A 26,276-nucleotide genomic window follows, 5' to 3' on the forward strand; every position below is an offset into this window, starting at 1 on the left:
AGTAACTCAAGGAAGCAGTAAAATCAAGATAAAAAACAGATAAATCTACACCTTATGGTACAATGCAGACTGTGAAGAGACACATGCTAACACAAACACGCATACGCACACACGCACTCTACACACACGTACTGTACATTGTAATGTAATATTGTTACATTGTGGTATTATACATGTTATATTGTAGATATGTAGTGGTAGAGTAGTGGTGTAATAATGTGTTGTATTATGTACTGTTTTATTGAAACCATTTTTTGATGTAACTGCCTTAATCTTGTTTGGACCCCAGGAAGAGTAGCTGCTGCCTAATAAGAGTAGCTGCTGCCTTAATAAATACAAAAATTACTGTCATTTTAAAATCCCCTGTTGATTCCTATCTAAATGTTCTGATGTAAATTGTTGGCTAAAAGCTACAATAATAGATCATTGGAATGTTCATTGTATCCTATAAGTGTGGAGGTTTCTTGTTATAACAAGCACTATTTTATATTGACATGGAATCTCAATTCAGTAAGCATAACAGCATAGCCACTATATCATCAAAATACCCTTGTTGTTAGTGTGGTTGAAGATGGTGTAGGAAGGCGAGACCTCATGCTCAAGTTGAATTGAAGATGCTTCAATGCAAGCAAACCAAACAGGACTGACCAGCGAGCCAAAACACAGTAGTTTAGCGCACAGCATCCCAACATCAAGCCTTTCCTTCCACTGTCAACATACATACAGCAGCATTAATGAGAAACCAGTAGAAGATGTCTTCATAATGTAGACATACTATAACCCCAGTTTAATTGAATTAAAAAGGCTTTTAAGATATGGTATCCCAGACTTCCCAGAGGGGGATTACATCTAAAATTAGGCTCTATTGTGTTCGGACTGCTCTGGGGGGCCAGACAGTTCAATTTAGTCACAGCTTCCATTTAATAATACCTTTCTCCCACCACTTTCTGTCTCTCAAACATATTGCTTCTTTTTGAAGGTTAAACATAGCCTATTAGTTAGAAAACATTCCCACAGATTACATGCCAAGCTTTGGCATTAAGGAATTAGTATTTTGTCCACAAACCAAACCTCCTCCCCCATAATCTGTTGTAATACGAAATGTTTAAAAAAAGGATTAGATTGATAATATGTCACTGAGGAAGACGTAGTGTTCTATTTCACAATGATCTCCTCCTGCTCACATTGAATTTCTCCCTCCTACCATCTCAAGCAAAGAGAGCTAATTCATTTTAATCTCTCCCCGTAAGAAGCCCCAATTTTCATTGAGGTCAAACTTTGGCTCGTGAAGCAAGAATCAAACATTCCCATTTATTAATTCTCAACAGAACCCCATTTCTATTTTTAGTATTTTTCTACTCGAGAAATGGATTACCGACTTGTTCAAAGTGGAGTTTTTTTCTCTGTTGGACTGACTGCAGTGACCTCCCCCTATCTCCTCCACACTCTGAGAGCAGTGAGATGCCACCATAGATTTAGAGATATCAGCTCTAACGTCAGTTTCTACCTCGTTTTTTGATCTAGAAGCCAACGTGGGGCCGGGATCTCACCTGGGGGGTCAGGCCCAATCTCTTCTCATCTCCCTGCCTGGTCTGGGTCCATCTACACACCTCAACCCCCTCTCTCTGACTGACCTCCTCCCTACAGCACAGCCCCCAGTCTGAGCCGCTAGGTTAGGCTAGGCTACTGTAGCCGGCGTCCAGCTAATAAAATATGACAGCCCAGATATAATATCAATACTTTCTCCATGATTAGGAATAAAGAACTCCTGTTCTTTGCCAAGTGCTAACCACATTAGAGGGGCTGTCTGAGTACGTAGTTTCACATGTGAGAGAAGAGCCAAACGCAGCGTTAGATCCTCATCAGGCGTTAATGGGGAGCAGACAGGTGACGGCGCAGGACCGACACACTCATTACTGGACACACACACCGGCCAGACCCACCCAACATTTTTAGTTTTGATCATACCTCTGATGTCTGACGAGTTTGAATAGCTCCTATTACATTGACAGTCTCTCACTAATACCCTTATGGATAGCATTATTATCATGTTGAGGTTATTTGTTTGCTTTCTCACATTAGTTGGGATGAATGGGTGTTATTCATAAGGTATTAGCTATCTTTTTATGGAGGAGGGTATAAAGTGGGATCCACTGGTAGTTGGATGTGTTTAAGTGTTTTAGTTGGGTGCGTTGGTTTTTAAGTGTGGCGGTAATCCTGTTATGAAGATTAGATGGGAGATGGTTAATGCTCCTATTACATTGACAGTCTCTCACTAATACCCTTATGGATAGCATTATTATCATGTTGAGGTTATTTGTTTGCTTTCTCACATTAGTTGGGATGAATGGGTGTTATTCATAAGGTATTAGCTATCTTTTTATGGAGGAGGGTATAAAGTGGGATCCACTGCTAGTTGGATGTGTTTAAGTGTTTTAGTTGGGTGCATTGGTTTTTAAGTGTGGCGGTAATCCTGTTATGAAGATTAGATGGGAGATGGTTAATGCTTTGCACCCAGAAGAAACTCTACTAGAGGATATTTAGGTAAAGATCCTGAATGGAGTAATACTGTATTTTGGACAGCACTGCATCAGACATGGGGACCAGCTCATGTGTTATTCGGGTTGACATTCGCCATATTCCAACCGAGTATTGCTCTTAAATCATTAGAATGATATTCAGGTTCAAATTGTACCATAATATTGTTTTCGGTCTTCTGTGTTTTGAAAAACAAATAAGTATAATCACACAAAAAAATTATGATTTTGAAATACAGTTTCATCTGAAGTTTACATACACCTTAGCCAAATACATTTAAACTCAGTTTTTCACAATTCCTGACATTTAATCCTAGTAAAAATTCCCTGTCTTAGGTCAGTTAGGATCACCACTTCATTTTAAGAATGTGAAATGTCAGAATAATAGTAGAGAGAATGATTTATTTAAGCTTTTATTTATTTAATCACATTCCCACTGGGTCAGAAGTTTACATACACTCAATTAGTATTTGGTAGCATTACCTTTAAATTGTTTAACTTGGGTCAAATGTTTCGGGTAGCCTTCCACAAGCTTCCCACAATAAGTTGGGTGAATTTTGGCCCATTCCTCCTGACAGAGCTAGTGTAACTGAGTCTGGTTTGTAGGCCTCCTTGCTCGCACACGCTTTTTCAGTTCTGCCCACAAATTTTCTATAGGATTGAGGTCAGGGCTTTGTGATGGCCAATACCTTGACTTTGTTGTCCTTAAGCCATTTTGTCACAACTTTGGAAGTATGCTTGGGGTCATTGTCCATTTGGAAGACCCATTTGCAACCAAGCTTTAACTTCCTGACTGATGTCTTGAGATGTATATATCCACATAATTTTCCTTCCTCATGATGCCATCTATTTTGTGAAGTGCACCAGTCCCTCCTGCAGCAAAGCACACCCACCATGCTTCACGGTTGGGATGGTGTGCTTCGGTTTGCAAGAACCCCCTTTTTCCTCCAAACATAACGATGGTCATTATGGCCAAACAGTTCTATTTTTGTTTCATCAGACCAGAGGACATTTCTCCAAAAAGTACGATATTTTTCCCCATGTGCAGTTGCAAACCATAGTCTGGCTTTTTTATGGCAGTTTTGGAGCAGTGGCTTCTTCCTTGCTGAGCGGAATTTCAGGTTATGTTGACATAGGACTAATTTTACTGTGGATATAGATACTTTTGTACCTGTTTCCTCCAGCATCTTCACAAGGTCCTTTGCTGTTGTTCTGGGATTGATTTGCACTTTTCGCACCAAAGTACGTTCATCTCTAGGAGACAGAACGCGTCTCCTTCCTGAGCGGTATGACGGCTGCGTGGTCCCATGGTGTTTATACTTGCATACTATTGTTTGTACAGATGAACGTGGTACCTTCAAGCGTTTGGAAATTGCTCCTAAGGATGAACCAGACTTGTGGAGGTCTACAACTTTTTTTCTGAGGTCTTGGCTGATTTCTTTTGATTTTCCCATGATGTCAAGCAAAGAGGCACTGAGTTTGAAGGTAGGCCTTGAAATACATCCACAGGTACACCTCCAATTGACTCAAATAATGTCAATTAGCCTATCAGAAACTTCTAAAGCCGTGACATCATTTTCTGGAATTTTCCAAGCTGTTTAAAGGCACAGTCAACTTAGTGTATGTAAACTTCTGACCCACTGGAATTGTGATACAGTGAATTATAAGTGAAATAATCTGTCTGTAAACAATTGTTGGAAAAATTACTTGTGTTATGCACAAAGTAGATGTCCTAACCGACTTGCCAAAACTATAGTTTGTTAACAAGAAATTTGTGGAGTGGTTGAAAAAAAGAATTTTAATGACTCCAACCTAAGTGTATGTAAACTTCCGACTTCAACTGTATATACTGTACACTGTTCAGTGTCCTGGTATTGTTCCCAGCACACACCACAGATCCTTACCATGGGTCTAGAATAGTCTAGTCTAGAAAACTACAGAACTGAACTGTATGTACCTGACTGACTGAGCCTCTAGTCTAGAGAACTACAGAACTGAATGTACCTGACTGACTGAGCCTCTAGTCTAGAGAACTACAGAACTGAATGTACCTGACTGACTGAGCCTCTAGTCTAGAGAACTACAGAACTGAACTGTATGTACCTGACTGACTGAGCCTCTAGTCTAGAGAACTACAGAACTGAACTGTATGTACCTGACTGACTGAGCCTCTAGTCTAGAGAACTACAGAACTGAACTGTATGTACCTGACTGACTGAGCCTCTAGTCTAGAGAACTACAGAACTGAACTGTATGTACCTGACTGACTGAGCCTCTAGTCTAGAGAACTACAGAACTGAACTGTATGTACCTGACTGACTGAGCCTCTAGTCTAGAGAACTACAGAACTGAACTGTATGTATCTGACTGACTGAGCCTCTAGTCTAGAGAACTACAGAACTGAACTGTATGTACCTGACTGACTGAGCCTCTAGTCTAGAGAACTACAGAACTGAATGTACCTGACTGACTGAGCCTCTAGTCTAGAGAACTACAGAACTGAATGTACCTGACTGACTGAGCCTCTAGTCTAGAGAACTACAGAACTGAATGTACCTGACTGACTGAGCCTCTAGTCTAGAGAACTACAGAACTGAACTGTATGTACCTGACTGACTGAGCCTCTAGTCTAGAGAACTACAGAACTGAACTGTATGTACCTGACTGACTGAGCTCTGCCTCCTGCTGAGATGTGTTCAGCCCAACTGTAATGGGGCCAAGTCTGGATATTGAATCAATTTACAGCAGAATAGCCCAAAACAGATAGATGATCATTAAATGGTCCTCTTTCACTTTTTATTTTATATTTGTATCTCTTTTTCTATTTATTGCCATGGCTTCTCTGTCCATACACATTGCAGTTATCAATATTTCTAATCTTTTTTCCCCAGGCGTTTTCTCAAGAAATCAATGCTTCCCCTCTGTGCAGTGACATCTTATCAAAAGAAAAGTCTTCTTTTATAAAGTGTTATTTCTCTCAGCGTTGACTCTGTATATATTTAAGGTTTCTTCCCTCTATCGCTAGTAGTCACTCAGCGTGATGAAAGCAATCTCAACTCCACTACCTGTGTTGTGACACGGCTTGATTAATATCCTGTGTTGTTCCTCAAGCTTTTTAAGTCAAATAATAGTTTCCTATAGATTTGCTTCCGTCAAAATAGCTTTATTTTCTTTTCTCAAGCATTCATTTAATTACAAATATATATACAGTATTAGTGTACTTGAATTGAAAACCAGACACTCAAAGCTGCCTGTTTCAGAGTATTTGACACTAAGTACAAACTCCCAAAATAAAGGAAACACTTGAGTAAATTAGAGATAAGTATACTGAAAACAGGTGCTTACACACAGGTGTGGTTCCTGAGTTAAAGACATGCTCTGGTTCTTTAGCGACTAAGAAAGTATTTTTTTTTAAACCTCCCGCTTTGGGCTGGACGTGTCAATGTGTAGTTCATACATGCAAAATCTATGAGCAGAATTACTGTTTTACCTCAATTAGCCACAAAATCCCTAGTTTGAAAGCGACTGTTTTCTGGAAGCTGTGCGGCGCCATTTTACCTAGATTTACCCCCAGACACCTGGGTCAGACGCCTAGCAATTCGAGTTTCAGCTAATGAGCTTCAGCCCCACATTATTTAAGTGACAGCTAGCAAGACGCACACACAGTTGAGCAAGAGAGAGGGCAATGATGTGGTGTACATATCTGCACATTTGTGACGTAGTACGTAATTTTCAGGGACCACTTTTGGCTCGTGGATGCTACATTCAGAACTACTGGCTAAAAAGTATACAATATACCAGAGAACATCTTTAATTAAACAATTAACACCCATTATACTTAAGGTCATATATAAAAATGCTCAGTTGCCCATTATTTTGGCTACCATGGCTAGAAGAAGAGATCTCATTGACTTTGAAAGAGGGGTCTCAAAGAAGCATAGGGGGTTTAAAGGGTGTGTGTGTGTGTGATGGAATTTCTTGTGGAAGAATGGTATCGCATCCCTCCAATCGTTATATAGTTATTCCAAGATGGCGTAGCAGTGCGGTCGTGTACTTTTGTGTGTCCTCTGTAGCTCAGCTGGTAGAGCACGGCGCTTGTAACGCCAAGGTAGTGGGTTCGATCCCCGGGACCACCCATACACAATAAAAATAAAATGTATGCACGCATGACTGTAAGTCGCTTTGGATAAAAGCGTCTGCTAAATGGCATATTATTATTATTATAAATAGCCTGTTTTTCTCATTTTTTTGTATTTTGTTGTATATATTCCCCTATCACACTTTTCATTCTTCTACTAAATATACTTTCCTACAACCCGCCTCACTCAATGTGGAACGGATTCTATTATTTACTTACCTTTTTATCTAGAATCTCCAGTTGAAACTAGCTAGCCAGCTAACTAGCTACTTGCTATTAGCCACCGTTAGCGGTTTTCACCCAGAACATCGGATTTTCTGCCGGAATAACTGAATCACTGGACCTTAACACTGGATCGCAACCAGCTAGCCGCAACCGAATGGATGTTGCTGTTGACTAATCACCACTGCCCCCGAATCAAGCACCAGTTAGCCTTGAGCTAGCCTCGAGCCAGGCCCATATCCCGGCTATCTACCTCTCTGTCTACCGGATGGGAGTAGCCAGCTAACTAGCTACTTGCTATTAGCCACCGTTAGCGTTTTTTTTCCACCATTGTCCGTGGCCTGCACTACCTACCAGCCAGCTCTAGCCTGGACTATTATCGGCCAGTCTGCACTGTCTGCACAGCGCTTTATCGACCCAAAACATATCGGATTTTCTGCCGGAATCACTGAATCACTGGACCTTTAACACCGGATCATCGCAACTAGCTAGCTGCAACCGAATGGATGTTGTGGTTAGCTAATCAGCCTTGAGCTAGCCTCGAGTCAGGCACATCTCCTGGCTATCTACCTCTCTGTCAACCGGACGGGACCTCCTAGTGTCGACACGGAGCCCCGCCGATCCATCACGACTGGTCTGCCGTCTGTGGTTTCAACAGGCTTCCCGTTGCGAAGACCACGAAGATCCATCTGCTAGCCCCGGCCCGTTAGCATACGCAATTCAACAGCCGTGCTTCCTGATCGCCTGTGCTGTAGCACCAATTCGAACTGCTCTCGGACTCACATTGCTGTTCACTGGACCTTATGATCACTCAGCTGCACAGCTGATGCCTGCTGGACTGTTCCTTTACACGGTACCCTGTCCTGTTTTATCTGTTTAGCCTCAGCCCAAACTTTCATCGCCATTACCAGTTGTTGTCTTAGCTCTCTCAAATAACACCTGTGATTGCTTTATGCCTCTCTCCCATGTCAATATGCCTTGCCTATTGCCGTTCCAGTTAGTTCTTATTATACAATTTCACTATAGAGCCCCAAGTCCCTCTCAAACTGCCTCAAATAGCTCCTTTGTTCCACCCCCCATACACACGGAGACCAGCTCAATCGGTGCCTCCAGTGATGCTATCTCTTTCATTGTTACCCAACGCTTAGGTTTACATCCACTGTACTCATATCATTCCATATCCTTGTCTGTACATAATGCCCTGAATCTATTCTACAACGCCCGGAAATCTGCCCCCTTTATTCTCTGTACCCAACACACTAGAAGACCAGTTCTTAAAGCCTAAAGTCCTCCTCTGTTCCTCTGTTCCTCTGGTGATTTAGAGGTTAACCCAGGCCCTGCAGCCCCCAGTATCACTCCTTCTCCCCAGGCACTATCATTTATTGACTTATGTAACCGTAAAAGCCTTGGCTTTTTGCATGTTAACATCAGAAGCCTCCTTCCTAAGTTTGAGTTATTCACTGCATTAGCACACTCCGCCAACCCTGATGTTCTAGCAGTGTCTGAATCCTGGCTTAGGAAGGCCACCAAAAATTCAGACATTTCTATCCCCAACTACAACATTTTCCGTCTAGATAGAACTGCCAAAGGGGGTGGAGTTGCAATCTACTGTAGAGATAGCCTGCAGAGCTCTATCATACTATCCAGGTCTGTGCCCAAACAGTTTGATCTCCTACTTCTAAAAATCCACCTTTCCAGAAATAAGTCTCTCACTGTTGCCGCTTGCTACAGACCCCCCTCAGCCCCCAGCTGTGCCCTGGACACCATATGTGAATTGATTGCCCCCCTTCTATCCTCAGAGTTCGTACTGCTTGGTGACCTAAACTGGGATATGCTTCACACCCCGGCCATCCTACAATCCAAACTAGATGCCCTCAATCTCACACAAATTATCAAGGAACCTACCAGGTACAACCCTAAATCCGTAAACATGGGCACCCTCATAGATATCATCCTGACTAACTTACCCTCTAAATACACCTCCGCTGTCTTCAACCAGGATCTCAGCGATCACTGCCTTATTGCCTGCGTCCGTAACGGGTCTGCGGTCAAACGACCACCCCTCATCACTGTCAAACGCTCCCTAAAACACTTTAGCAAGCAGGCCTTCCTAATTGACCTGGCCCAGGTATCCTGGATGGATATCGATCTCATTCCGTCAGTAGAGGATGCCTGATTGTTCTTTAAAAGTGCTTTCCTCTCAATCTTAAATAAGCATGTCCCATTCAAAAAATTCAGAACTAAGAACAGATATAGCTCCTGGTTCTCCTCAGACTTGACTGCCCTTGACCAGCACAAAAACATCCTGTGGCGTACTGCATTAGCATCGAATAGCCCGCGCGATATGCAACTTTTCAGGGAAGTTAGGAACCAATATACACAAGCAGGTAGGAAAGCAAAGGCTAGCTTTTTCAAACAGAAATGTACATCCTGTAGCACTAACTCCAAAAACTTTTGGGACACCGTAAAGTCCATGGAGAATAAGAGCACCTCCTCATAACTGCCCACTGCACTGAGGCTAGGAAACACTATCACCACCAATAAATCTACAATAATCGAGAATTTCAACAAGCATTTTGCTACGGCTGGCCATGCTTTCCACCTGGCTACCACTACCCCGGCCACCAGCTCTGCACCCTCCGCTGCAACTTGCCCATGCCCCCCCCCCCTCCCCTTCTCATTCACATAAATTCAGACAGCTGATGTTCTGAAAGAGCTGCAAAATCTGGACCCCTACAAATCATCTGGGCTAGACAATCTGGATCCTTTCTTTCTAAAATTAGCAGCCGAAATTGTCGCAACCCCTATTACTAGCCTGTTCAACCTCTCTTTCGTAACGTCTGAGATCCCCAGAGATTGGAAAGCTGCCGCGGTCATCCCCCTCTTCAAAGGGGGTGACACTCTAGATCTAAACTGTTACAGACCTATATCCATCCTGCCCTGCCTTTCGAAAGTTTTTGAAAGCCAAGTTAACAAACAGATCACCGACCATTTCGAATCCCACCGTACCTTCTCCGCTATGCAATCTGGTTTCCAAGCTGGCCATGGGTGCACCTCAGCCATGCTCAAGGTCCTAAACGATATTATAACCGCGATCGATAATAGACAGTACTGTGCAGCCGTCTTCATCGACCTGGCCAAGGCTTTCGACTCTGTCAACCACCGCATTCTTATTGGCAGACTAAATAGCCTTGGTTTCTCAAATGACTGCCTCGCCTGGTTCACCAACTACTTCTCAGATAGAGTTCAATGTGTCAAATCGGAGGGCCTGTTGTCTGGACCTATGGCAGTCTCTATGGGGGTGCCACAGGGTTCAATTCTTGGGCCGACTCTTTTCTCTGTGTATATCAATGATGTCGCTCTTGCTGCTGGTGACTCTCAGATCCACCTCTACGCAGACGACACCATTTTGTATACATCTGGCCCTTCATTGGACACTGTGTTAACAAACCTCCAAACGAGCTTCAATGCCATACAACACTCCTTCCGTAGCCTCCAACTGCTCTTAAACACTAGTTAAACTAAATGCATGCCCTTCAATCGAACGCTGCTGGCACCCGCCCACCCGACTAGAATCACTACTCTCGGCGGGTCTGACCTAGAGTATGTGGACACTACAAATACCTAGGTGTCTGGTTAGACTGTAAACTATCCTTCCAGACTCACATTAAGCATCTCCAATCCAAAGTTAAATCTAGAATCTGCTTCTTATTTCGCAACAAAGCCTCCTTCACTCATGCTGCCAAACATGCCCTCGTTAAACTGATTATCCTACCGATCCTTGACTTCGGCGATGTCATTTACAAAATAGCCTCCAACACTCTACTCAGCAAATTGTATGTAGTCTATCACAGTGCCATCCGTTTTTTCACCAAAGCCCCATATACTACCCACCACTGTGAACTGTACGCTCTTGTTAGTTGGTCCTCACTACATATTCGTCGCCAAACCCACTGGCTCCAGGTCATCTATAAATCACTACTAGGCAAATAATTTTTCTCATTTGCACCCCAGTATCTCTATTTGCACATCATCTCTTGCACATCTATCATTCCAGTGTTAATACTAAATTGTAATTATTTTGCACTATGGCCTATTTATTGCCTTACCTCCATAACTTGCTACATTTGCACACACTGTATATATATTTTCTGTTGTATTTTTGACTTTATGTTTTGTTTACCCCATATGTAACTCTGTGTTGTTGTTTTTTATCGCACTGCTTTGCTTTGTCTTGGCCAGGTCGCAGTTGTAAATGAGAACTTGTTCTCAACTGGCTTACCTGGTTAAAAAAAATAGAGTTCCAGACACTTGTAGAATCTATGCCAAGGCGCATTGAAGCTGTTCTGGTGGCTCGTGGTGGCCCAACGCCCTTGTGTTTCCTTGATATGTGCTGATATATGATATATGATCATTCCCACCTTCATTCTTCATACCTACAGTAGCAGTCCTCAGAGTCCCTAGGACTCTAGTACAGGGATATTCAACCTGGGGTTCGTGGACCTCTAGTGCAGGTGGTCTGCGGAAAGAAATTATACCATATACACAGTGCATTCGGAAAGTATTCAGACCCCTTGACTTTTTCCACATTTTGTTACATTACAGCCTTATTTTAAAATTGATTAAATAACTTTTTTCCCTCATCAATCTACACACAATATCCCATAATGGGAAAGCGAAAACAATTATTTAGAAATGTTTGCAAAACAGATATACCTTATTTACATAAGTAATCAAAAACAAACTCTCTCTCTCTCTGAACAAAACGCTTAGCAAGTCACAAAGGAACAATACCTCGCACCGACTGAACTTCTGAGCACACCTTATATCCTACTCTAATTACTGACAGGTGTGCTCAGAACTCAGGTGAAACAGATCGAGTCTGATGACTCCCCCTCTCTGTAGATCGGGGAAGTGTCAGACTCTATCTAGATCCAGCCAAACCCCGATCCCTTATAGATTGGAGTCCACCTGTGGTAAATTCCATTGATTGGACATGATTTGAAAAAAAGGACACACCTGTCTATATAATGTCCCACAGTTGACAGTGCATGTCAGAGCAAAAACCTAGCCATGAGGTCGAAGGAATTGTCCGTAGAGCTCTGAGACAGGATTGTGTCGAGGCACAGATCTGGGGAAGGGTACCAAAAACTTTCTGCAGCATTGAAGGTCCCCAAGAATACAGTGGCCTCCATCATTCTTAAATGGAAGAAGTTTGGAACCACCAATACTCTTCCTAGAGCTGGCTGCCCGGCCAAATTGAGCAATCGTGGGAGAGGGCCTTGGTCAGGAAGGTGACCAAGAACCCAATGGTCACTCTGACAGAGCTCCAGAGTTCCTCTGTGGAGATGGGAGAACCTTCCAGAAGGACAACCATCTCTGCAGCACTCCACCAATCAGGCCTTTATGGTAGAGTGGCCAGACGGAAGCCACTCCTCAGTAAAAAGGCACATGACAGCCCGCTTGGAGTTTACCAAAAGGCACCTAAAAGACTCAGACCATGAGAAACAATATTCTCTGGTCTGATGAAACCAAGATTGAACTCTTTGGCCTGAATGCCAAGCGCCACGTCTAGAGGAAATGGTGAAGCATGGTGGTGGCAGCATCATGCTGTGGGGATGTTTTTCAGCGGCAGGGACTGGGAGACTTGTCAGGATAGAGGGAAAGATGAACGGACCAAAGTACAGAGAGATTACACTCACTGGAGTATCTGACATAGTCTTTGAAAAAGCACCCGCAAGTACCCGTCGCGGCAAGCGCCACTGGCTGCTGGTAAGCTTTCTCGACTTAGACATTAGGTTTTGCCAATGTAACAAGTGTTGAATTTCATGTAATATAATTACGCAAAATCGGAATTGTTCCCATGCCTGATATTAGTGTACATTCCTTTTGTTGTTTTAAGTGCCCTTTTTAATGTCGCACACTACCTTCTCCTTCTGTATTCTCCCTCATAAACATCCCATGCCCTCCCTTACCTCTTCCCTGTCTAATGTATCAATGTGGAAGAGGTAGGTTACTGTAAAATTGTCCCATGAAAATCATTATCAATCCTATACGTTAAAATACTTCTAATGAGTTTATATGGTCACTGACAGTGTATTCTAATGGTCTCCCACCATTCTATTGTGATATGTATGCACATCAGTCATCTATGAACTTTTTATCTGTTGATTTGTGAATGCTTTACATGCTAGCTAGTTACTGTACTTTTCTCTGTACATGTCGTCATTGGGCTGGCATGGCTATTCATGTCCCCTTTCGTTGTTAATTTGAACTTCTCAGAGGAGTTGGCGTATAAGGGCAGCACAGCATTTTCAGGTATGCAATGCATTTTTGTTGGTTAAGATATTTGGCCGATATTTAGCTGACTGTTAGCTCTTCTCAAGGACACATCACGTCACTGTACATAACGCCTGGCTGTCATTGAGAAAGTTGGCTAGCCTGGGCCCATTTTTCAAACTGTACATTGCATTTACCTTGTATTGTACTTTTATATGAAACAAGAGTATTGTTATATTGGCCCTGTCTACTGTACCCATGTGGAAGAGAGGAGTTGGCGTATAAGGACAGCACAGCATTTGTTTATGGACGTTTTTCCTGTCATTATCAGAGAAGAAAAGATCAACACCAATCCTGATCCTTTGGTCATTTGTAAGCCGATCATTTGTAAGGCAATCTCCACCGGTCACATCAACACATGGTTAACCTTTGTTTAACCAGCTCAACAGCTGTATTAGTCAACAGGTGTTTGGATATACAGTACCTTTCTAGCTAATAGATAGCTATATTCGATCTTACACTTCCTCTTCCCAGTATAATGTGGGGAAGGCAAAATAATGAAACACTATCTACCAAATTCATTTTAAAATGCTGATTACTTCTCCTTGCCATTATCATTCACCTGATGACAAGACAGGACGAGGATTTTTTTTTTGAGCTGACACATGATGGGGGTCCCTGGGCAAGAAAAGGTTGAAGACCCCTGCCCTAGTAGTCAGTGTCTTTCTAAAGTAGCTGTCCCTACAGCCCAGACCAGGTGACAGTTAGACCCAGATCACTAGTAGTGTTATGACAGTGTTATGCCCAGGGGGCCTTCATCTACTCTGGATGTGTGTGTGTGTGTGTGTGTGTGTGTGTGTGTGTGTGTGTGTGTGTGTGTGTGTGTGTGTGTGTGTGTGCGTGTGTGCGTGTGCGTGTGTGCGTGTGTGCGTGCAGTGCTCAGTCTCTACCTTGAAGTGCTGCAGCTGGGTGGAGGCCTGCAGGTCCTGCTCTGTGTCCTGCCTCAGACAGGAGTTGAAGATGAACAGCTCTGTGTCTCTCAGCCACACCTTCAGATCCTTGATCCTGCCCTCCAGCTGGCCCAGCAGGCTGCCGGTGTGAGGGGACAGGGCAGAGCGAGGGTCCTGGGGCAGACTGGTGCTCCCCACAGACTCCCCCAGGATCTTCTGAGGAGACCAAGAGGAGAGGAGGAAGGAGGGTTAGAGACTGTGACAGTACCAGTTATCATTGTTAGCGACCATGTACAATCATTTCAGAGTGGTACAGAGTACTGTTGCATTAATATACTGACAGCAGGTGGGAAAGATATTGCAACATTATTGTGATCTGATAGCTCTCTCTGTTTGACACTTCCTTCACTCTTGGCAATGCTACATTCTAGCAAAAAGCTCATCAAGTTGTCAATTTCAACAAGCGAATAAATGTGCAGATGTTGTTACTATCAACAAGTCTCAAACAGCGCTGATCATACCACTATTATTGCTCCATTCTAAAGATGAAGGTGGCTAATTCTGGACGTATTTTCAGTACTGCCGTATATTCAGCGTTGCCGCTCAGAGAATCACACAGAAAGGAGTAGATAACAATCAGAACCACAAATACCCTCCAACGATTTCCCAAATAGGACTCTGCTGAGCAATTTCCCCCTCCTTCTATAGCAGAGCAAACAGCACCACGCTGTGTATAGCCCCAGCCTGACAGACACTGCCTGTGACCCAAATGTCACCCTATTCCCTACATAGTGCACTACTTTCGACCAGTGCCCTGGTCATAAGTAGGGCACTATGAAGGGTATAGGGTGACATTTGGGATGCAGTCACTGACATGTGAGTGTGACTGAATGAGTTCCCACCTGCCTGGGAAATGAGAGCTACGCTATAGCTACTTTTGGAGCCAGAGTGTGTGAGTTACATACACACACACACACACACACACACACACACACACACACACACACACACACAGGGCTTGAACTCTGTACGCAGAGGAGCCCAATTGTAGAGTGGCAAAACACTCCATTATCCAATTAATACACACACTGGTTGGTTTAATTGTCAGTCCTTTGTGTTGGTGCTGTGTGCTGGTGGATGTTTTGCAAGCTGTAATGGAAACAGATGTGATTATGAGTGAGTGAGTCAGCAATGAAGTGGCCATTTTGGGGCTAGATCGCTGGCTGGCTGCACCAATTAAACACTGTAGTGTGTTGATCCTCCATTACAGCTCCTTCTATATTAGCTAACACACCTGTGTGGCTGTCAGAGAACGTGTTAATGGCAGTCCAGAGTCTATGACTAGACGGGTTTGACTTGCATGTTTTAGAGTCACTGTGAGAAACAAAAGAGCACTTAATACTACAGTGTTGTGATGTGAAATGATGGAGTAGGAAATTAAAAATAGGAGAGGACACCTAGCTTTAAGATATTGTCAGTGAGGTGATATGAGTCACACATAAACCGTAAACAATTCCACTGTATGGGATTTTCAATATTGATTCCAATAACGTTCTACTTTGATTATCTGTACCTCAAAACACCATAAGTGTCCTCTGGACTTACTGATGTGGCTGCCTCCCAGCAAAGAGCATCGTATACGTTCCCTCCCTTAACAAGAATCCCTCCCTAACATTCTCTCTCTCTCTCTCATTCTCTGTTTCATTTTCTCTTCCATTTCTCTCTCTCTCTCTCCTCTCCTCGTTTGAATATCGATAATTTGAAAGCACTCAATGGACTCCAGATATAGCCATTGTTTTTGCCCTGTGATGAACAGAGCGCTGAAGAGAGAGAGGTGAACCCAAATGCCCTTGGAGGGTCAGGGACACAAAAAAAGGAATTTATTGCCACTTTATTTTGTTCTGGAACAGTTTGCAATCATAAATTCTTCATAAGCAGAATACTTCAGAGAATGGTCTGTCTTCATAAATATATACGACAGAGGACATCAATTTCATTTAATTCACAATTTGTGTCAGCACAGCAGATGCCAATGCCTGACTTGATAGGGTTGTTTAATATGCAATTGAGATGGCGTAATGTGCAGTGCAGGGAGCAGAAATTTGCAGATTAAACTCCCCGCACCACTGCCATTCCATTGTAGCGGCTCTCTGCCCGATGCCACTCACCACAGACCAAAGAAATATTCCTTCGCTAAACAGAACTTTGTTTATGCATGAGCATCCTGTTCGAACGTCACACATTTATTTGGGAAACTCAATAGAACTTTAATCATCGCTGATTGCTGTGGTGGAAAATAAAACTTGTTTGTTGCTTAATTTCCAAACAGCATCTCTTTAGCTTTGGAAAATAATATATATATTTATCTAGCTGAAACCAACCCACTCTCACACACACACACACACACACACACACACATACACACACACACAGACACAGACACACAGACACACAGATGTGTGCAAACACAGACACACACTAATTTCTTCTATGCGAGAGTACGCATTGTTTTAGGTCTATGTATTCATGTGTTATAGCGGAAAATATGTCTTGGAACTCAGACATTACAGAAATGACACCAGGTATGTTTGTTTGAGTTGTTGGCATCTTGATAATTACATGTTGTTTGATCAGTGCATGTCTGCATCCTAATGGCACCCTATTCCCTATATAGTCCCTATGGGCCCCTGGTCAAAAGTAGTGCACTATATAGGGAATAGGGTGCCATTTGGGACGCAAACCATGTCAACCCCAGGGAGAGCGAAAGGGTGGATATGAGGAGAAGCTGCTTGGGGTACTACTAGAACAGGAACATGCCCTGCTAATTGAGAGACCAGCAATTATATTTCTCATGTTCAGAGATTAGATGAACAGTGATTAACCTAAAATTAGCCTCTAAGAGCAATGCACAGTTGAACCCCAGTCGGTCCGATAAGGATCAACAAGCCAGCCATACCGTACCATTAACAGGATCATCAAGACTAGAGCAGGCAGGCGTCTCCGATCCGATACCATCTCCTGCTTCCCTGGCTGATATCCAAGATATGGATATAGCTGAGCTGCGCCCTCTAAGCAGGGGGGTGGGGGTGGATGGTGGGGGGTAGACAAGGCAGGGTACCTAGCTACTGTACTGTATTTGGTGTAGTGTTCATGTGTTGCATAGATAAGAGGGTTTGGGGGTGGGAGAAGGAGTAGGAGCCCCAGGCCTGTTCATCATTTCAGAGGCGTAGCAGCAAGGCTTTATCCTGATTCACTCACTTCAATTGAGCTGCTAGCCAGCTCCATCTCCACAGGGTTCCCTGCGAACCGAGAGAGGGCCTGTGCCCAAATGGCACCCTATTCCCTACATAGTGCACTACTTTTGACCAGAACCCTGCACTATATAGGAAATAGGATGCCATTTGAGACACAGACAGGCTCTCAGGTGGGATATTGACCCGCATTAGTGCACTGGAGTCTGAACGGGACTGACTGGGGGACAGGCAGGGCGGGGGGCCTGGTGCGCGTTCCTTTTGATTTACCTAAAAACAGCAGATCAACTGTTTTATTTATGCAGGTAACAATGAGTTACCCACAAGAAGGTCATATCATCATGTTGACCCATTCTGTCTATTTTTCTGGATCTCCAGTATTAACAGTACAGAAGGTGGAATAGTGTTACGGCATGTGTGTGTGTTCACCTGCAGCTGGTCCCACTTGTGTGTCATGGCATTGACGCGCTCGTCGAAGTCCGGGGGCAGCTGTGCTCCGCTCCTCCGCAGGCACTCGGCCCAGCCCAGGATGTGTGTCTTCTTAGGGTGCCACATACTCATCTCTACACTGTTCCCCTGGGGACAGACACGTGAGAGAGAGACATGGGTAAGATGATGAGGGACACTGTCTGCACACTACAGGACATACAGTGAGGGAAAAAAGTATTTGATCCCCTGCTGATTTTGTACGTTTGCCCACTGACAAAGAAATGATCAGTCTATCATTTTAATGGTATGTTTATTTGAACAGTGAGAGACAGAATAACAACAAAAAAATCCAGAAAAACGCATGTCAAAAATGTTATAAATGTATTTGCATTTTAATGAGGGAAATAAGTATTTGACCCCACTGCAAAACATGACTTAGTACTTGGTGGAAAAACCCTTGTTGGCAATCAGAGGTCAGACGTTTCTTGTAGTTGGCCACGAGGTTTGCACACATCTCAGGAGGGATTTTGTCCCACTCCTCTTTGCAGATCTTCTCCAAGTCATGAAGGTTTCGAGGCTGACGTTTGGCAACTCGAACCTTCAGCTCCCTCCACAGATTTTCTATGGGATTAAGGTCTGGAGACTGGCTAGGCCACTCCAGGACCTTAATGTGCTTCTTCTTGAGCCACTCCTTTGTTGCCTTGGCCGTGTGTTTTGGGTCCTTGTCATGCTGGAATACCCATCCACGACCCATTTTCAATGCCCTGGCTGAGGGAAGAAGGTTCTCACCCAATATTTGATGCTACATGGCCCCGTCCATCTTCCCTTTGATGCGGTGAAGTTGTCCTGTCCCCTTAGCAGAAAAACACCCCCAAAGCATAATGTTTCCACCTCCATGTTTGACGGTGGGGATGGTGTTCTTGGGGTCATAGGCAGCATTCCTCCTCCTCCAAACACGGCGAGTTGAGTTGATGCCAAAGAGCTCCATTTTGGTCTCATCTTACCACAACACATCACCCAGTTCTCCTCTGAATCATTCAGATGTTCATTGGCAAACTTCAGACGGGCATGTATATGTGCTTTCTTGAGCAGGGGGACCTTGCGGGTGCTGCTGGATTTCAGTCCTTCACGGCGCGGTGTGTTACCAATTGTTTTCTTGGTGACTATGGTCCCAGCTGCCTTGAGATCATTGACAAGATCCTCCCGTGTAGTTCTGGGCTGATTCCTCACCGTTCTCATGATCATTGCAACTCCACGAGCTGAGATCTTGCATGGAGCCCCAGGCCGAGGGAGATTGACAGTTCTTTTGTGTTTCTTCCATTTGCGAATAATCGCACCAACTGTTGTCACCTTCTCACCAAGCTGCTTGGCGATGGTCTTGTAGCCCATTCCAGCCTTGTGTAGGTCTACAATCTTGTCCCTGACATCCTTGGAAAGCTCTTTGGTCTTGGCCATGGTGGAGAGTTTGGAATCTGATTGATTGATTGCTTCTGTGGACAGGTGTCTTTTATACAGGTAACAAGCTGAGATTAGGAGCACTCCCTTTAAGAGTGTGCTCCTAATCTCAGCTCGTTACCTGTATAAAAGACACCTGGGAGCCAGAAATCTTTCTGATTGAGAGGGGGTCAAATACTTATTTCCCTCATTAAAATGCAAATCAATTTATAACATTTTTGACATGCGTGTTTCTGGATTTTTGTTGTTGTTATTCTGTCTCTCACTGTTCAAATAAATCTACCATTAAAATTATAGACTGATCATGTCTTTGTCAGTGGGCAAACGTACAAAATCAGCAGGGGATCAAATACTTTTTTCCCTCACTGTACTGTAGAGGTGAGATCCACAGCACTGACTACATGTATGTAATCTAATGCACTGCTAAGCAGAGAGATACACACACAGAGACGTGAGAGTGCATTTTAACCGCCTTAATTTCCATCAATCACACAGAAACCAGTACCTGCAAAGAGCTAGTTAATTGCAGGAAAAGATGTCCGTTGTGAAAGGGATATTTGCTATTTGAGACACAATTTGCACACATTGGAGTACATAGTGTACTGTAGAGTTGCTCACAATCCACAGCACTGACTATGTCATCCATTAAACTGGTGAACACAGCAGTGCAGCCCCCCTGCTGCACACAAAGGCAAACAGACATTTAAAATAAAAAAGCTCTGATATTTTGTGCCATAAACTGAGCATGTCTGTTTCTCTCTCTCTCTGTCTGTCTGAGTTTATTTCTCCACCAACAAGCTATCTTACTCAAAGAAGGAAATCAGGGATAAATTCTTTCAACAGCATTACAATAGCACGGAACTCATATTTAGTGTACATAAACTATAATATTCTAAGATGGAATATGTTTTCGGAACTGACATTTTCAGTTAAATGGCTGAAGAAAAGCTTACTTTAACAGTATGAAATTGACACTCTTCAATCTCACATATTTTTGGTTAATTTCTCTCTCTTCCCTCCCGTTTCATTTTCTGCATCAATAGCTACTTGATTCTAGTTTTCGGTTGTCATTTATCATTACAGCCCAGCCACATTTAAATATTTTAAATGTACTCCTGTTTTTTCCTTTTTTGAACTGTCATCAGTCCAGGAACCATTTTTCATTGTCGATTTTTTGATGGAGATGGTATCACAATTCCTCTGAAGCCATTCATCCCTTTCAGATTTTTAATAGCGCCGCCTGTAAAAGTAAATGTGTTACCATCTAACTATCAGGAAGTGATACAATTTATTTGTTGACAGCAAATATTGACTTTACGAGTCTTCTTTTGTTTAAAAATGGCACATCATTGATCGAAAGTCAAAACATTACAGGAGAATAAAGTAGATAAGTGATTAAAATGCATGAGATCCAAACTTTGAGATTAATGCTGAGAAGGATCTTTGATAAAATACACTGAACGCACTGGTGAGTTATAGCCTCCAGTCTCTGTCTAAGCTAGAATAGCCAAGGATCTGCATACCTTAACTTTGTGAAATAGCTTTGGAAGGATCATAGGATGAAGTTATAAAACATGTAATATAGTACACCAATAGTACACCTGTGCAATTGCTGTCATTATGTGAAAATATACTCAATTTTATGTTGAACACAACAATCAAGCACAGTTTTATGACTTGACGCTAGATGAAGACGAGCTTTAAGAAAAAAAGTGTCTAACTTAGTTGGAGTGACGGGTCTATGAGGGGTTGAGAGAAAGCGAGAGAGGGGGCGTGGTGGAATGGAGTGGGGGGTAGGGGGGTGGAATGGAAAAGAACTGTGTGCTCTCCAAAAAAGAGAGTCACATGAAAATAGATGAGGAAAATCAACAAGCAATCATAACTTTAATTCATTCCACATATTAATGAGTACGAAAGACTGGAAATGTCAGCAGAAATGCAGTCATACATGAAAACATTTAATGCATTTTTGTAGATTCATCTTATCCATTAAATTAAAGTTTGCTCAGAGTCTGTAACGTGTTGAGACAACAGAAGTAAGACTCCATGAAGTGAGTCGAATGCCTCCGTATTTAAATGAATTTATACACAGTTATATAGTTAACACATTACTGCCAGCCACCACAAACCAGCCTCTATGAAAACTCACAGTTAACATCCAACAAAGTACAATGGACTCTGCAGCTAGCTGCCAAAATAATACCAATATACTGTTTATTGGAACAACAATAACACACTAATAACAGGTGTATTGTGCGTATACATCATCGTACAATCTAAATATATATTTTTTTTTTTTTAAGGTGAAACATTACCACATATTAAATCATAAAGATGACATTAATAAAACAGAGTATTCACACATTCCAGTGCTTGTAAATACTAAGCTTGTTAAACTCAATGCTTATAAAGCCTAGCAATGCAATGGGCCACCTCTACCTCATAAAATAGTGCGCTGTGGTGGTACAGATTGACTTAAGAGCATCCTCAGTGGGGAATGTGCTCTCTTTAACCAACAAAACCTTAAGAAAACAAAGCCGACAAATATGATAATTACTTCATCAATTTGGGGTGGGGGGCGCTCGTTGATGTGGTGCCAAGCCAACATCCTCACTACCTACAATTTGCTGTTGACAGTGTCAAAGGAGAGGAAGACAGGGGCTGGGGAGAGGAGGGAGAGATAAAACCCTCCATTGACGAGAGAGAGAGAGAGAGAGAGAGAGAGAGAGAGAGAGAGAGAGAGAGAGAGAGAGAGAGAGAGAGAGAGAGAGAGAGAGAGAGAGAGAGAGAGAGAGAGAGAGAGAGAGAGACGAGAGAGAGAGAGAGAGAGAGAGAGAGAGAGAGAGAGAGAGTCTGCAGCCTCTACAGCTGATGAGAGAGGGGCCCTGTCTCCCTGATAGATAGACAAGCTCCAGCCATGAAAGAACAGGAAGAAATATTCAGTGTGTTCTTAAAGAGGAAAAGGAAAACATAAACTCTTGATTCAGATATAATTCTAGACTGTTTATGCTAAATGGAAGCACTAAAGTTGTTGAGTGGAGTTGTTTTGTGTGTGTGTGTATGTGTGTGTATGTGTGTGTGTGTGTGTGTGTGTGTGTGTACTGAAAATCACCCCGGTTGAGAAAATTCTGCTCAAACGGGTCTGGAACAAAAGGCCTTGAAACACTGTTAATTGTCACCATGGTGACCAGAAGAATAAGCCATTTTACAACTGGTATAGAAGGCTCACATTGAGCTCACAGTGAGTCAAGGATTTCTCTTTTCCCCCCTGCTTAGTGTTTAAGAACAAGGTGCCCAGTCACTCTGGGGTCAGCTACAGACCCAGGAGAATTTCCACCGGCCGTTCCAGATTTCATTTAGCATGGAATCTTTCTGTTTTTAATGAGACACACAGGAGAAGAAAAAACCTTTACATCGTAAATTTTTTTTTTTTTTAAAGGAGCAAACAAATTGGACAAACAATACGATCATTCAGGGAACCATGAATTTGGAGAAAAGATTGAGTCAAGAGTAGGATGCTATAGGCCCATACAGTGTGAACTCTGACCTGTGGCACAAGGAACCAAGGGAATTCTGGCCATGTCATAAATGCGGACAGTGGCTATAACAATAGACATTTCTGCCCCTCTCCTCTTTCCCTCCCTCCTTCCTTCCATCCAAAGAGGATGCATTACACAGATTTCCAAAGTGCTAATGAGAAATACACGAGGATCAATAGACAAAGAGGTGCCCAGTCAGCCCAGAGATTGGAAAAAAAAGAAAAAGGAAAATGTTTCATTTTAGAAAAAATACTTGCTGCTGGACATGTAAGGAGTTACAATAGCTTCTCTTTTCAGATTATATGATCAGGGTCAAAATAATATTTTTATTCTGCTCTCAGTTGGATGTGTATTGTTGAATAATCGTTGGCCCTGTCCCTATGACACGGAGGTGCTCTCTCTCTCTCTCTCTCTCTCTCTCTCTCTCTCTCTCTCTCTCTCTCTCTCTCTCTCTCTCTCTCTCTCTCTCTCTCTCTCTCTCTCTCTCTCTCTCTCTCTCTCTCTCTCTCTCTCTCTCTCTCTCTCTCTCTCTTCTCTCTCTCTCTCTCTGAGGCTAAAGCGCAGTGGTGACCCCATAGGCAGCCCATGTCTAATGCCATTCAGTGACGAACAAAGCCAGTCTTTATCCCAGCCCTGGGTCCTAAGCTCAGCTGCATGCAGTGTGGAGAAATCTGAGAGAGAGCGAAAGGGTGGGTGGGGGGGGGTTCCTCAAAACCCAAGCCCATGCCGCTCCACTCCTCTCTTCTCTCCTCTTTACCAGATTTTTCTTTACCAGACAAACACAGGAAACAATGAAATCAGCCAAGACCACAATGTTTTAGTGAGGGAGAAAAACCCCAAACCATGGATGGCTATGGAGCTTTGGCTCTGCCTGGCTGGGCCTCAGTGACAAGGCCAAGAAGGAGTGTTTGGCTGGGTGGTAGGCATCGCTAAGCAGCCCAGTTTGTTTCATCACAAGTGCATATCCTACAGGAAACTATAAACCAGCCAGCAGAACACACTGGGAGGGTTGTTAAACTGCCACCTGTCTAGTTTAATAGATAATAATTCACGGTAAAACACTGCATAAGAGCAGTAGATTGCTCAGTATACTGTAATAACTTTGCTCCACAATTTGCCATGTAAATGAATATCACACTGGCCTGATCAGTATAAATGTGTTACCTTTGATGGAGATGGGAGAAAAATTACAATCTGCAGTGTCATTTGAAATTGGCAGAACTGGCCAAGTAAATTACATTTGAGGATTTTGAATGGGTTTCTTTCTTCTAGCTTATTCCATTTGCATTAGCTGAGAAATCATATTACATAGCCCATGCATTGTTAATTGGTCCTTTATTGCATTATCCATGATATAAATTAAATGACAAATATTGAAATGAATTGCAAATCCACTAATAGAAGATCATAAAACAATCTTTTTTAAGCATTACTCATTAATAATTGAATTGTAATTATATCACCAGCGGTCTGCGCTGCAATGGAGCAGACATTTTATATATCCATGTGGAAGGTTTTCCCTTCACAGCCTCTCTCCTATGCTATTCTCTCCTCTACTTTGCTTTCCTCTCTGTCCAGTGGGGCCGTCTTATTGTGACTGATGTGGGGGAATCATGGAGATTAATTTAGACCCTATGGATGGATGGATGGAAGCAAAGGAGAGAGGGAGGGAAGAAAGAGAGATGTTTTTTTCTCTGGTCCTCTTTCTAGACGCCTTGCGTCCTCCCTGAAAAAAACCAGCCTCCTACGCAGGCTGAGGAGCTCTCTCTCTGATACAGAGCAGCCCCTAGAAAAGTGACTCCTTTGTCAACAGAATACAAGAGAAAGTTTACTTTGAGGAGGAGGACCATGGAGAAAGGGGGGGCTGTGGCGAGTGAGAGAGAAGAAAAATCCCTCCCTCCCTTTTTTCTCTCTCTCTGTCTCAGTTCTAACCAAGCATTTCTTAGCAGACAATTAAGTGTTCCTATTTAAAGATCATTAAAAAGTCTTCCTTGGAGCGGCTAGGAGCCTGGCTGACTGAAAATAGTTAAATTCCTGCTTCTAGCCCTGTCCATCCATAGGGGAGGAGAATGAGAAAGAGAGAGAGCGAGAGAGAGAGAGAGTTGGGGGGGCTGAATTGAACCGAATGAAAAGAAGCAGTTGGAAAATAACTGCAATCATTTAATGCAGATGACCCCTCCTCTCTATCCTCTCCTCGCTCACTCTTTCTCCTTCCTGTCTCGCTCCTTCCTGTCTCGCTCCCTCCTGTCTCGCTCCCTCCTGTCTCGCTCCCTCCTGTCTCGCTCCATCCTGTCTCACTCCCTCCTGTCTCGCTCCCTCCTGTCTCTCTCCTTCCTGTCTCTCTCCTTCCTGTCTCGCTCCCTCCTCTCTCGCTGTTTCTCTAGCAGCCGGAATTTGCATGGGCTCTGTGCGCAGAGGAACAATGTAACCTAAATGGTAGACAATCTTTATTCTAATGAAGTGGGTGTCAAGGTCAATGTAAAACTGTGATGATAAATGGCGCACCACTAGGCACCGGGAGTCACGCAGGCATTATGCTGCTTTCACATTAATTGTAGAGTGAAATCCAGAGTGAATTCCCCTATACAAAAAGGCCTGCCGTTGGCAGGGAGGGAGCAGGGTGGAGGCAGGGGGTTTGGAGAGGAGGGGGCTGGGACGGAGGGACTCTATGGACGGGAAAACGATGCTGTAATGTCTGGGAAGGGAAGAGGACATCCGTGGACATGCTGGAATTGTGCCTACAGGTATTTGACAGGCCGAGCACTGAGGGTCACAGTGCTATATAATGAGATACTGAATGTGTCTTATAAAAGTCAGGTGGCTGAATAGAAATAAATTGTCAAAGATGCAAACAAATCACTTTGAATTGTGACAGCATGCAGTAATGAAAAGATAAGCCTTTTATGTGGCCATTTTGGTCATGTCTGCTCACTTCTCATATAGTCATATATCTACTGATTATATAGAATACATGCGCCTATACTTCTAGGAGGCAATGTGCTTCAGCTAAAGGGGAAATAGGTCTAACACCATCCATCCATGCATGGAAACCCCTGATACAACAGGAACCTTGAGCTAACACAGAACAGTTAGTCAGAATCACTGATGCCTGCTTTCCCTTTATGATGACTGACAGAACAAAACCTTCTAAACGCACCACCAACATCCCCCCAGGACCAGATAAAATCCTGATTAATATAACAGTGTTGAAAAAGACCCCCAAAAATTATTTACAACGCGGTTACTTGACCCTGGTAGTGTTATATTCAATATTTCTCCTCAGTCTGAGTGAGTGTCTTTGAAGGCCTGCTAGAGCTGCTTCTACACATTTCCTCAAACAGCAGGTGAGACAGAGGGCATCCCTGAGGAGTTCTACAACACTGCAGCGCTGGCTCAGAGCTGGGGAAACTACTTCACAGAGCAGAGAACGCACCTCCAAACTGAAACTCTCACAACCCCAATACACCTAGAGTATT

The 26,276-nt window shown here is 43.2% G+C and overlaps 1 protein-coding gene across 1 annotated transcript in view; it reads right to left on the reverse strand.

Moving 5' to 3' along the window:
- LOC311116030 (A-kinase anchor protein 6-like) overlaps positions 1-26,276 on the reverse strand; it is a gene marked incomplete at its 5' end in the record, with an annotated part of 63,602 nt that overhangs the window by 15,483 nt on the left and 21,843 nt on the right. The window contains 2 exons of the mRNA XM_084191160.1: positions 14,127-14,342; positions 17,807-17,953. Of these exons, the coding sequence (XP_084047286.1) occupies positions 14,127-14,342; positions 17,807-17,953 (363 nt within the window). The remainder of the gene's footprint in view (positions 1-14,126; positions 14,343-17,806; positions 17,954-26,276) is intronic.

This window comes from Coregonus lavaretus (genome assembly GCF_964263955.1).
Source record: "Coregonus lavaretus genome assembly, contig: HAP1_SCAFFOLD_613, whole genome shotgun sequence".
In the NCBI taxonomy this organism is placed as follows: Eukaryota; Metazoa; Chordata; class Actinopteri; order Salmoniformes; family Salmonidae; genus Coregonus; species Coregonus lavaretus.